We start from the raw sequence: 13410 nt of genomic DNA, 5'->3' as shown, positions 1-13410 counted from the left end.
GTATATTTTTCTTGTTGAAGAAAGTCAATTAATTTAAATTATATTTTTGATCTAAACAAAAAGATATAGATTTAATCAAAACAAAGATTCTCATTTAAGAAATATGTATTAGAAATTATTTGCTTTATCCAATCAAGTAGATATAGATTTATTTAAACAATCCCTCTTTTTTAAAAATACAAGTTAAAAGAAATTACTTGATTTAAACGATCAGAAGGATATGGATTGTTACATATTAGCTAGGGTTGGGCCGATAGACGATGCTGTCATGCTGTCAGACATCATGATGTTGAGTCGGCATTGTGCGTTTTCTCTTTCTCCAGACGCGTGGCACATTAATGATCAACACCTGCTGTTAACTAGCAGAATCACTGAATCTCAAGATCTGATTAAACTCTACAAACTCTGCAAAACATTACTAGCTTCACTTATTACTAACTAGACTGACTTCATTTCTGTCAGACGTCTACAGAAGTTCTTATGAGAATTAACAGATTTAGATATTGAGATTCATTTGAAGTTACCATCTTTGAGGTGAGTGTTGGCTTTAATTGGGCTTGTGACTTTAATGTGTCAGTTGTTCTCTGACTGCTGTAATTGAGTGTTTATAAAACACATTTGTTATGGTGTCAATGTCAAGAGAATATATGATCAGGTGCTGATGGTTGAGTGATGATGATGGAAATTCTGATGGAGTTTGGGTTTCTTGTCGCTGTTGCCTCTGGCTTGCTTAGTTGGGGACACTTGATATTCAACAATGTTTTTGATCTGTCTGCATTGACACCATTGTATGTGAACTGAATTAAGATGGACGATAACATCACTGTTTTCCACAGATCTGCTATATAGATAAATTTACTAAATTAATAACTAATGATTTTTACAATGGAAAAAATCAACACAAAACTTACTTAAGCTGGGCAATGACACTATTTTCTTCTAGAGCTGCTGTGTGGCCAAAACAAACTTTGTTTAATTATTTTCCTGTTATTACTGTAAAGCTGCTTTGAAACAATCCCCAAACACTATCAGGAAGGCTATTCCAGAGTTTAGGAGCCAAATGCGAAAATGCTCTCCCGCCTTTAGTGGACTTAGATATCCTAAGTACAGCCAGAAGCCCAGAGTTTTGTGAATTTAAAGAGCGTGATGGATTGTAGGGCGATAGAAGATTGCCTGAGGGTGATGTGGGTGTGCGTGGTTAGTATTCTGGTGAGGAAGTGCACTGTGTTTGGCTGAGGTGGGAGCCTGGCAGATCCGTGATGTCATGCAAAGAAAAGAGATTCATTCAAACTATAGTCTCACATAGCCAAATCCATACTCTATACTTTATAATCAAACTATTATAACAGTGAAATTTTAAAGGCCTCATCTGTCACCATGATGCTGGTGAATTGCAGGACTTGTGCAAATATATCCACATCACTATGATCAGATGTTTATTTTGTTATTGGGAGGAAAGTGCGCAGCACATATTTACATATTCATCTAAATGTTGCTCTCAGCAGCGTGGACAGCACCCAGGATGTTCGTTAGTATATTGTTGCAAAGATATTACAACCTCGAAGAATGATAAAAATTTTGCCGTGAGTATACCAGGGCTTTGAATCACGTTCAGTCTCTTGTACATTACTTGTGCACAAGTGCAAGCATGAGCATTAAGTTGCTGGCTGCAGTTCACGTAACGGCCAGCAGTGTCGCTAATAACAAGGGTTTCTAAATTCTACATGGTCTTTTAGATAGTAGCTATTTCACTAAATGTACAGTATCAAGTAGGGCTGCACAATTTATCGCGATTTGGCAAAGGATGTGATTATTTTATGCATGGCTTGTCAGAGCTGTACGGCTCTGTGATCAGTAGTAAATGCTTCTCCATCTGAAAGCCAGAGGGCGCTCTTGTGCAGAAACTCCAAATATGCCCTGCCGTAGAAGTAGATAACACGCATCATTCCAGGAAATCCCTATGGGCATCATAATATCGCTGTAACTGAATAAACAGAAGATTGAAACACTTTGATTAAAAATTATGTGTAAATAATATACGATATACTGTAATTGAACATTGACGCCGCCCACACTGCTGAGAGCGACGTTAAGATGAATATGTAAATACGTGCTGTACACTTTCTTCACAGTATGAAAATAAACAACAAAAATGAGAAAACAGCAAGCATTTTTTATATAGAAAGCATAAGAAAAGCGTCTGATCATAACATGGGTATGTTAGCATGAGCTCTGCAAATTAGCACTCCAGTCACGTCACGTTTATTTATATAGCATATAGAATAGATTTTATTCAATAGATTGCTAAAAGCAAGCAGCTCTACAGTATCAAACATGAAAAACAGTGTCAGTGCCTCATTTCATCAGAAGCACAACTTCATTTTGTACTATAAAGTGGCTATCCAGTGTGTTCATGTTTTCACCCACAGAGATCTTACCTCAACGAACTCAACAGATCAAATGAGTCAAAGAAAACTTCCATGCGAATGAAGGCGGTGCCAATGCATTCACGGACCAATGGTGGCATGAAGGTGTTTTGCAGCTGAAGCGAACTTTTCCTCGAACTTCATTTTGGCCTGATTTTGTTCAAAATGACGTCACATCAGTTCGTTCTTCGATTTCGTTTGAAGTATATCGGGGCCTTAAGAAGCCATATCATCTCACAGAAGGATGCTCAATTATTGTTATGAAGTGAGTTTGGAGTAAAACATGTTATTAAATGTGGTCTTTTGTTGGACAAGATGTTAATAAATGCTTCTTATGTCTGGAAAGATGTTTGACGTTTATGTTTATAGGGTATGAATACAGATTTTATGCTTTTAAATGTAGATTATAAGCGATTCAAACTCGCAGTGCTTTCAGATGGATTAGCATTTGGAGCCATACTTCATTGACAAGCTGCGCATAAAAAAATAACGGCAGCCTTTGCGATTTCATAGCCGCAGTAAGAATCGCATTTAAGCATGATTTCAGTGTTATTTTTCACATCGTGCAATAAATCGTGCAGCCCTAGTATCAAGTGTCAAAGCTTGTGTGTGAATTGCATGTGCACAAGTGTTTCATTTGACAAAGTTATTCTAGTGAGTATTTGAGAGAAGTTTCTGTCTATGTGTGTGCGCTGTGAGAAGCAAGAGCTTTCAGCAATGGAATGTTCTTAAATGCTTTAAAGTTTAATAAACTGTATTGTCTATAATCTAAACAAGCATAGAGCCGTGACTATAACGTTCACATTCTTTCATAGAAATAAGGATGCACATCACCATTATAATAATTGAATGAGCTAAAATTATATATTATGTTTTCTTGCAGGTCACATGGTTGAAATAAATGGGTGTTGCACATGTATAAATACAACTGCAGATCTTCCTGTCTGTAAGTTCCTGAAGTGAGTTAGAGAAGGAAACACTGGCACTCAGGTAATACTGCAACATATTGCACTTGTATTGCTCTTCTGTAAGCTCTGATTCAATGTGATATTGTGATGATTTGTCTCAAATTGTATCTTACTGCATATAATGCAGTTATTACAATAGTGCGTATCAGTACATAAATAGGGTTGATTTAATGTTCCTTCATATAAACAAAATTATTATTAAAAATACATGTTTACTACTGTATAAGTTATGTCCTTCAGAACAAAGTCGTAACAAATTTGTATAACAAATAACTAGAAGGACTCTCAAACCTGGAACCAATCATGATTTTACTGAAGGGTATGAATAATACAGATTTTATTCTTTAAATTGTACTGTTAATATTGCATTTTATATAAATTTACTATGATTTTTTTACCTGCTAAAATAATCAAACATTTCATCAACGTTTGCATGTTTAAAAATAGCCATAACTCACAAAGCCCTTTTCAGCTACATGTCCACTTAGTTGAACCCTATAGGTTCAATTCTATTAGATTACCAGCTTATAATATTCTGCCATGTTTGCCACATTTTGTAGAGACTGCAGATCACATTCCTGATGTAAAACGTATTTTAATTTAAAAAAATGAGTATCTGTTTCTGAATCTGCCATAATATTGTGAAGGTGTCTGAATCATAATCATATTGCAGATTCCTGGACTCCAACGATGTTGTACTGTATTCTCTTTTTTGTACATTTCTTTCAAAATCAGATGAAATAAAATGTTGTTTTCTGCTTTATATTACAGATATGGCCAGTTTAGAACATAAAATACACAATATTGCTGAAATCATCAACCAATGTAGTGTAATTGGAAGTGGTACTCCTACTCGATACCATCTGAAACTGAGGGAAGACCTTCCCAATGAATATAGGCCATATAGAAAATGTACCTTTGGTGAAAGAAACAAAGACAAACCCCATAAAACCATTCTGATGGTTGGAGAAACAGGAACAGGAAAAACAACCCTGATCAATGTGATAATCAACTACATGTTGGGTGTTCAGAGAGAAGACAAGGTTTGGTTTGAGATCACAGATGATCAGAGTGACCGAACATCAGTTCACAGTCAGACCTCCAGTATCACTGTTTATGGGTTTTATCCACAAGAGAGTCCAATCCATTTAACAATTGTCGACACTCCAGGATATGGAGACACACGGAGTATTGAAATGGATAAAGAGATCGCCTTGAGTTTGTGTAGCTTAATAAAATCTGCAGAAGAGGTTCATGAAATACATGCAGTGTGTCTGGTGGTTAAAGCAACCCAAAATCGACTCTCTGACAGACAAATATACATATTTGATGCTGTTCAGTCTTTATTTGGAAGAGATATTGCTGAAAACATTGTCTTGCTCTTCACATACTCATCTGGAACTTACCCTAAAGATGCCCTGACAGCCATCACAGAGGCTAAAATCAAGTGTGCAGTGAATCACAAGAATCAGCCAGTGTTTTTCCTGTTTGACAACTGCCAAGTTCAGACCCCTGATGAAAAATATGATGAAGAATATGCTGAAGTTCATGAACAGGCACTGGAACAATCATGGAATCGCAGTATTCGAGGGGGGGCAATATTTTTCAAGTTTCTTGAGAGTGTAAAATCAAAATCCCTGAAGATGACTCAAGATGTTTTGCAGAAACAAAAGCAGTGGCATGCAAACATCTGCAATTTACAATTACGTGTTAAAGTGATAGACAAAAAGCAAAATGAGCTGAAACAAACTCAAGAAGCTCTTGAGCAGAACAAGGAATATGTCAAAAACAATGAAAACCTTGAGTATGAAGTTGATATGGTCTACAAAGACAAGGTGGATATTGATCCTTCTGTAGCCAAAGCAGCAATGTGCTGCACCGTCTGTGAGGAAAACTGTCATTGCCCAGGATGCTGGTGGGCCAAAAATCTATCATGGTGCAGCATGATGAAAAATAATCACTGTACAGTGTGCACAAATAAATGTCACTACAGCACACACGTCAAAGAAGCAAAAATATATGAAACAAAGAAAGAGAAGAGAACATATGAAGAGTTAAAGAAAAAATATGAAGACAAAATTAGGGATGGCGAGTCTGTGGTCAAGAAGCTGGAAGAAGAACTGCAGGAATTACAGATGGAGAAAGTAAAGCTGGTAATGGAAGCTTTTCACTGTGTGGAAACTCTGCAGATTATTGCACTCAATGTTGAATCTCTGATCACACTTCAGCACATTGATTTTCTGATTGAGAAGTTGAAAGAAATCAAAGAACCTGAAAAAGCCAAAACACTGGAAAACATCAAGAAAACAGCAGGAGGGAAAAAAAGGATCTCCAGGTTACATAAAAGAGTTTCTAAAAAATGTTAATACAACGGGAGTGAAAGTGATAGAAGAGGAGAACCAGATCGGGAAAAGATCAACTCGGGTCAGTTTATGTCAGGGGCTGCCCTCAAGGCAATGGCTCCACTGCATAGTCCTTTTCTTGATGCAATAGTTCACCCCAAAATGAAAATGCATAAAGATTGGAATTGCATTATTGTAAGTAAATGATGACAGAATTCTCTTTGGTGAACTTTCCCTTTATGTGTAAAGAGTGTTAGTCACGTTGAAGTACACTCACAGGAAATCTGAAATATGATCCTGAAATTGTGTCCATATCTATCATCACACTTGCTTCTCTATTTCATCATTTATAAGTTGTTTTCGATAAATGCATCTGCTAAATCAGCAAATGCAAAATACTATTTGATTACTGCAATTATTTTCTTGCAGAATCTGTGAAAATGTTAATAATTTTAACAAAATAAGGGAGATAATACAAAATGCATGTTATTTTTTATTTAGTACTGTCCTGAGTAAGATATTTTACATAAAAGATGTTTTTATATAATCCATAAGACAAAAAAATAGCTGAATTTATTAAAATGACCCCATTCATAAGTATGTGAACCATTGATTCTTAATACTGTGTGTGGTTACCTGGATGATCTATGACTGTTTTTTTGTTTTGTGATGGTTGTTCATGAGTCCCTTGTTTGTTCTGAGCAGTTAAACTGAGCTCTGTTCTTCAGAAAAATCCTCCAGGTCCTGCAGATTCTTCAGTTTTCAAGCATTTTTTGCATATTTGAACCCTTTACAGCAGTGACTGAATGATTTTGAGATCCATCATTTCACACTGAGGACAACTGAGGGATTCAAACACAACTTTTAAAAAAGGTTCAAACATTCACTGATGCTCCAGAAAAAAACATGATGCATTAATAGATGGGGGGTGAAAACATTTGGAATTTGAAGATCAAGCTAAATTGTATTTAATTTGTCTTCCGGGAAACATGCAAGTATTTTCTGTTGCTTCCGAAGGGCAGTACTAAATGAAAAAAAAAATGATATTCAAGCGAAATAAGAAAAATTTGGACCTCTTCATCCTGTTCAAAAGTTTTCACCCCCCGACTCTTAATGCATCGTGTTTCCTTCTGGAGCTTCAGTGAATGTTTGAACCTTTTTTAATAGTTGTGTTTGATTCCCTCAGTTGTCCTCCATGTGAAAAGATGGATCTGAGAATCATACAGTCACTGCTGTAAAGGGTTCAAATATGCAAAAGATGCTGGAAAACTGAAGAATTTTTGGGACCTGGAGATTTTTTCCTGAAGAACAGAGCTCAGTTTAACTGCTCAGAACAAACAAGAGACTCATGAACAACCATCACAAAACAAAAAAACTGTCGTAGATCCAGGTAACCCCACACAGTATTAACAATCAATGGTTCACAAACTTTTGAACTGGGTCATTTTATGGATTAAATGTAAACATCTTTTATGTAAAATATCTTACTCAGGACAGTACTAAATAAAAAATAACATGCATTTTGTATGATCTCTCTTATTTTGTTAAAATTTTGCACATTTTCACAGATTCTGCAAGTGGTTCATACTTTTTCTTGCCACTGTATATATATATATATATATATATATATATATATATATATCAAGAAAATATACACAGTACAACACATATACACAGTAAACTTAACATATAAACAGTTTTTTATTGTACAATACTGATAATATTATAATAAATAACAAATAGTACATGAATAATTATTAGAAAAAATGTGCATGTGCACAGTCACTAAGGGGCTGTTGAAGGACACAGTTCTAATTATTGTACTATTAAGCACTGCCACTTAGCGGCCTTATGAGAAAATGACTCTGATAGCATCACTGTTTTAAAATGACAATTGTTTGAATAATAATAAAAAAAAAAAAAAAAAAAATCACACATATGAACAGAAACAGACCTGAGTGTTATAATGATTACAGAAGAGAGATGAATGACCTTCATGCTGCTTCATTTTCAATAAAATATTTTGCAAGACATGGAAAATGTTTTATCTCAACTGCTTCTATGACACTTTGAGCTCATTTGTGGAGTTGCACAGGATTCCTACCTGAGGATCACTGCATAAGTGCAATTTTGTTGCATCAGAAAAAACATATATACAGTTTTGTATATGGTGGAAATATTAAAATGCATTTGCTTGCAGGTCATGCACTATGAAAAAAGTGAGTGACTCAGAGTATTAGTAGAGTATCTGTTGGGGTTAGGGTTAGTAGAATATGTTGACATGCAAAGTTAATTCCCAGCTAACACATTTTTGTTGTAAGAAGAACTGACTGCTGGGTTCATTGTTGAACGTCAAGAATTCTATAATATAAAATCCACTGTAGGCAAGTTGCAGAAGAGAACCCAGGTGCAGCTTTATTTCCTAAAACATAATCAAAACATAACACAAACAAAGGCATGGCTTGACTTGGCTTGGCAAACAAGAACATGAAATAATTCACCAACAGTGAGTGTCGTCGCCATGCGACTTACGTATGGCTTGGAAGTACCGCGAGAGCGATTCAAGAGCAGTCGGCTGAGTCAGCCAGCGCAGTTTCTCAAGAGCAGCTGCGTGCAGGCGAGGAGGAGCTGAAAATGGAGACGCAAAGTCGGACACTTTCTGCTTCCCATAGTGACGCTTGCGCTGCGTTTGCATACTTTATCACCGCTGAAGTGAAATAAATGCAATATTTGACTAATACACCAATGTTTCAGACACATTTTCATTCAATACTTTATGTACTGCTTACAGCATCTGTTTTTACAAGAATAATTTTTTACATAAGCATATACTATTTAAATACCAATGTAGTGGGGTCTGCGTTTTATTTTGATAAACATGACACAATACAACATCACGACTACATGAAAAGAGCTTTAACTGTTATAAAAATACAGATTTGTGAGCATTAGTGGAACTGAAGGCATGGCAATAAACACGAAACACACGTGATCGTCGTCATGTGGTGAATCCGGCCAATCCTGAAACAGCTGTGTCGTCATCAGAGCTTGTGCAGCTCCTCTTGAGAAACTGTGCTGGCTGACTCTGCCAGCTGCTCTCGAATCGCTCTCGTGGTACTTTGAAGCGATACGTCACAGTCACGTGGTGTCGACGCTGTCTTAAGTCAGACAAAATTTCTTACCGGCATGCACTGCTTCAAGTCAGCCGCCGATCAGTCTGTGCAGCGCTGCATCAAGCTGAACAAGCCTAACATAACACATGAGACTAAGGAAGCACATGGTATGATCACATGAGGACAAGGGTATCACATGGTTGCACATGGCAAACCAGGAACATAACAATGAGACATGACTAAACTTCAAAATAAAACATGAAACATGAACATGAAACAAAAACAAAACTAGACGTGACAACATTATAAGAACTTTGATTTGTGACATTCCAAGAACATAAAATGTCCAGTTTCCTTGATGCTAATAGAATGTTATTTAAAGAATGATGTTCCTGAAACATTCTTTCAAATTAATTTTTAACAACTCAACATTCTACACCTGGGGTGTCCAAAGTCGTTCCTGGAGGGCCACTGTCCTGCAGAGTATAGCTCCAGCTTTCCTCAACACACCTGCTTGAAAGTTTTTAGTATGCCTACTAAGACCTTGATTTGCTGGTTCAGGTGTGTTTAATTGGGGATGGAGCTAAACTCTGCAGGACAGTGGCCCTCCAGGAGCAGGATTGGACACCCCTGTTAATTAATTAATTAGATATTTAAGTAATTAAAGATTGATGTTATTTCTGTCATACATCTACACAAGTTCTTATTGAGAATTAACAGAGGTGTAGATGTTTGCTTTATTGAATGTTTCATTTGAAGTCACTATTATGGTGATCAGTGTTTGCTAAGCTTAGTATTTAGTTGGGCTCTTGACCCTTGTTTTTGGTACTGTTTTTCTTTCAGCAATTCGAATAACGTTTTCAGAGATCAATTAACGCTGAAGGAATCTATAACAAATATAACACAGCCGTGTGTGGCCCCTAGATGGGTTTGACCTGGGCTGTCTAACCGGGGCCAATCAGTTTTGTTCGCAGTTTCCATGTAGGCCCCACATGGGTTACCCCAGATGTAATGAACACTGCCCAGTGTGCACACTACAGGCTGTTAAATGTAACACTGAATCAGTGTTGGAGTTAATGAGATAATTAAGTGATTAATTAAGTGATGATTGAGCATTATCGAAGATAGCTGCTGTTAACAAGCAGAATCACTGAAGGGCAGAGAAACAAGAACTACAACTGACTTAAGCCCCAGTCTTAGATGAAATCAAATGAGGTTTTATTAACAAATTCGGGAGGGACAACGTTCAAATAATCTGACTAATCATCACGTCATTTCAGCCAGCTGTTAGCAATCAGTAATCAACATATCTACCCAATCAGCATGAGTGAAAGCATATATAAAGACACAGTCGACTCACCCATATTCCTCAACAGTTTTACAGCATCCCTCCACCACCGGTCTCCTCACAGTTGCCTGGTTACTTTCCTAACCAGAATACAGGGGGAGTACTCTGGGTTCAGGCCAAATACCGAGCTCGGAGCCCTCTCCGACAGCACGCCAAATACGCATACTACTACTCATACTATTTACTATCTGATTATTTGTAAATGTGAACTCATGAACTGAAGATAAAAGAAGACATTAAATCTCTCAAGTTCTCAGCAGAGGAGGATTAAACAACTCCACATACAGCATTACCAGCTTCACTTATTACTAACCAGATTGACTTTATTTCTGTCAGAAGTCTACAGAAGCTCTTATTGAGAAATACCTTTTTTGTTGTTGTTTTATGACACCATCATTGTGATCAGTGTTTTAATTAGTTGGGTACTTTGACTTTACTTTTTAATGTTAGTGTAGCACAGGTGAATTAGCCACATTATAATAATCATAAAAAACACACACACATAATACACAAGTGCTTTAATTCATTTTGTTGATTTTATTAATTTCACAATTTATTTATAAATAAAGGGGGGAACATTTTCTTTCTCTTATTTTGTCTTTATTTCATGTAATGTAAAAACAGAAAAAAAAGTTGTTTTTGTATGTGTTTTTAATCTATTTGGTTACGTTATGTATGTGTAAAAGGTGGTACTGGCCCTTTAAGCCTGCTCTTTCTAGAACGTTTTTGAATTTTGAGTTCATAATAATGTATTTATGGTTTAATATGGGTTTTGTCCAAACCAATATTCTGTGTTAATGTTATATTTGAGTTTAATACAGGTCAGGTTTTTGTTCCTGTGGAAACGAGAGCTGGATATTCAATTGATGGCAAGCCCCCCACGGATCTGGACACTAGATTGACTGACTGAGTAGGCCTAAAACGTCATATTGTGAACTCTGTTTTCTTAAATTTGAGGTGGGATCTCTGCTCCCATGTTTTTTTTCTCTTTCTCATTGACTGAAACTGAGTAATTAGTTTCCTGGATCCTGGATCGTTTAAAGGACCTTTTGTTTTTTTTTGTTTTTTATAATTTATGATTTGACTGGAAACAAAGAACTGAAAATTGTTGAACATAATTTTTATTGACTTTGAGAGATCTGACTTATTCACATTGTGATTTTGTGCTTATACAAATTTCATGGATGGATGTGAACAAATTGATTTGACATACATATAGATAAATAAGTGTGTTTTATTTATAAGGTGCACCTATAGTTTTTGTATAATCTAACATTTGTACTCCATACCGGTATACTGTTCATCTATTGTTATCTTTATCCTTGATTATTCCTCTTGGTTGTTTACAATTTTTTCCCTTATTTACCATTTCAAATAGTAAATAACCAGCTGGCATCAAAAGAAGCTCTGATCATTTTTATCTGCACTAGTTTTTAATTACATTAAAGGTGCAATATGTAAGAATTTTGCAGTAAAATATCCAAAAACCACTAGTGTTATATATTTTGTTCACTTGAGTACTTACAATATCCCAAATGTTTGCAACTATTTGTAAATCGTTAGAAAATTGCAATTTTAACCAAGCCCCCGGGACGTGTGAGGAGTCGCCTGTCAATTGCGTCATACCCGCGTTACCCTCTGTCTGCCTCAGTTTCCGGTTTTGTTTTGTAGAAACCATGGAAACACCAAAGACACTTTAATATATTACATTTTAATAGACAAGGGAACAACTGTTTTGATATATTTATAGACAGAAAAACTAATTATTGTTATATAGCTCAACACGTTTAGTCTTATTGTTTAAATGTAATTTTCTTGATTTTTTGCGAGTACCATGCTTTTACCATGCCTCAGAGAAACACACTATTTTGTGAAGTAGCTAACACAGCATCAGACATAGCATAATACTGTTACTTTATTTTTAGTAACAGTAATACAGAATTTTCTCCATCATACAATACGTTTTGAAATGAATTGCATGCCATTTATCAACACAAGCCATCCAGCATTTATTAATATGATATTCTAAAATCGATCTAGCTTATTGCAGTGTGCAACAGTGTCTCACAGCAGCCAACGAGCGAACGCACAGAGTAACGTTATATAACCTCATTTTCAACACACTCAAATGTATCTAATATGATAAACAGAGCTGTGTTACCTCATACTCATGACCGGAAAAGCGGAAGCAGCGCTGGTGACTGTGGCATAATAAATGTTCCGCTGCTCGTGAGGCGTGTGTTGCACAATCGCTCCAGCGGCCTCGTTCAGCTCCCACAACACTCGGTCCTGTTCTGCTTCATACTACAGTAACGTTAATAATCGCATCCATGAACATGATTTCTGCCTGAGTCCTATCCTGAATGTTTTCCTTTGGCTGTGAGGTGAAGACCACATGTCCCAAGATTCTATGCTCAAACTTGGCGTCATCAAACTACGCTTTTGTTTTGAATAGGCCTCTAGCGACCTCTAGCGGACAGAAAATTTTACATATTGCACCTTTAATCACAGGCTCCATAGTCGAACCTAACTGGTCCAAATAACAAGCATAGTTGCACTTACTATTTAAATAATTTCAAATAAATTTTCATAGTGCAAACAGATGTTACATTAGAGTTTCTCTGGCTGCTGTAACCGAGTTTGTTATGGCAAGAAAAGCAAGAGAAAACACAATCAGATGTTGTGGCTGTTTGATAAGAGCATAATCATTGTGTAGTGGCTTAATTCACTGATCTTATGATATGAGTGAGTTTAATATAAGCAGTATCTTACTAACTTTCCTTTATTGTGATTCTAGTAAAGATCCAGCACTGTTTTAATTTTAAAAAATCTGAATACTTTTTAAAACACATTGTGCACATTGAACTTCTGCAAGCTTTACTCACACACAGACATCCAGAATCAGCCTATGAATCTCAACAATGGTGACATGCTTAATGCCGCAATGCATTCTGGGGGCCATGGATGATGCATGATGCACCCAGAATGCATTGTGGCATGAAGCAGGTCACCATTATTGAGATTCATAGGCTGATTCTTGATGCCTGTGTGTGAGTAAAGCTCATAGAAATTAGAAGTGTTTATTGTGTAATGTGTTATTAAACTGGAGAACGAAACTTTTGTACATGTTTTAAGAATCATTTTATCTGATTAAAACACGAGTGCTGTAGAGTCACAAGGCTACTATAATGATTCTCATGAGATCAGCAAATA

The 13410-nt window shown here is 36.3% G+C and overlaps 1 protein-coding gene across 1 annotated transcript; it reads left to right on the top strand.

The window, feature by feature from the left end:
• Positions 1-4167: 4167 nt before the first annotated feature.
• Positions 4168-6044, top strand: LOC127507874 (uncharacterized). Its single transcript, XM_051885305.1, has one exon. The coding sequence runs from the start codon at positions 4168-4170 to the stop codon at positions 5758-5760; it is 1593 nt and encodes a 530-aa protein (XP_051741265.1). The 3' UTR covers positions 5761-6044.
• The last annotated feature ends 7366 nt before the right edge of the window (positions 6045-13410 follow it).

The sequence above is a fragment of the Ctenopharyngodon idella genome, chromosome 3 (assembly GCF_019924925.1).
Source record: "Ctenopharyngodon idella isolate HZGC_01 chromosome 3, HZGC01, whole genome shotgun sequence".
Taxonomy (NCBI): domain Eukaryota; kingdom Metazoa; phylum Chordata; class Actinopteri; order Cypriniformes; family Xenocyprididae; genus Ctenopharyngodon; species Ctenopharyngodon idella.
This window is presented reverse-complemented; position numbering and strand designations above follow the sequence as displayed.

Excerpts from the sequence above, each read along its gene's own strand:
- LOC127507874 (XM_051885305.1), top strand. The coding sequence starts at position 4,168 with ATGGCCAGTTTAGAACATAAAATACACAATATTGCTGAAATCATCAAC.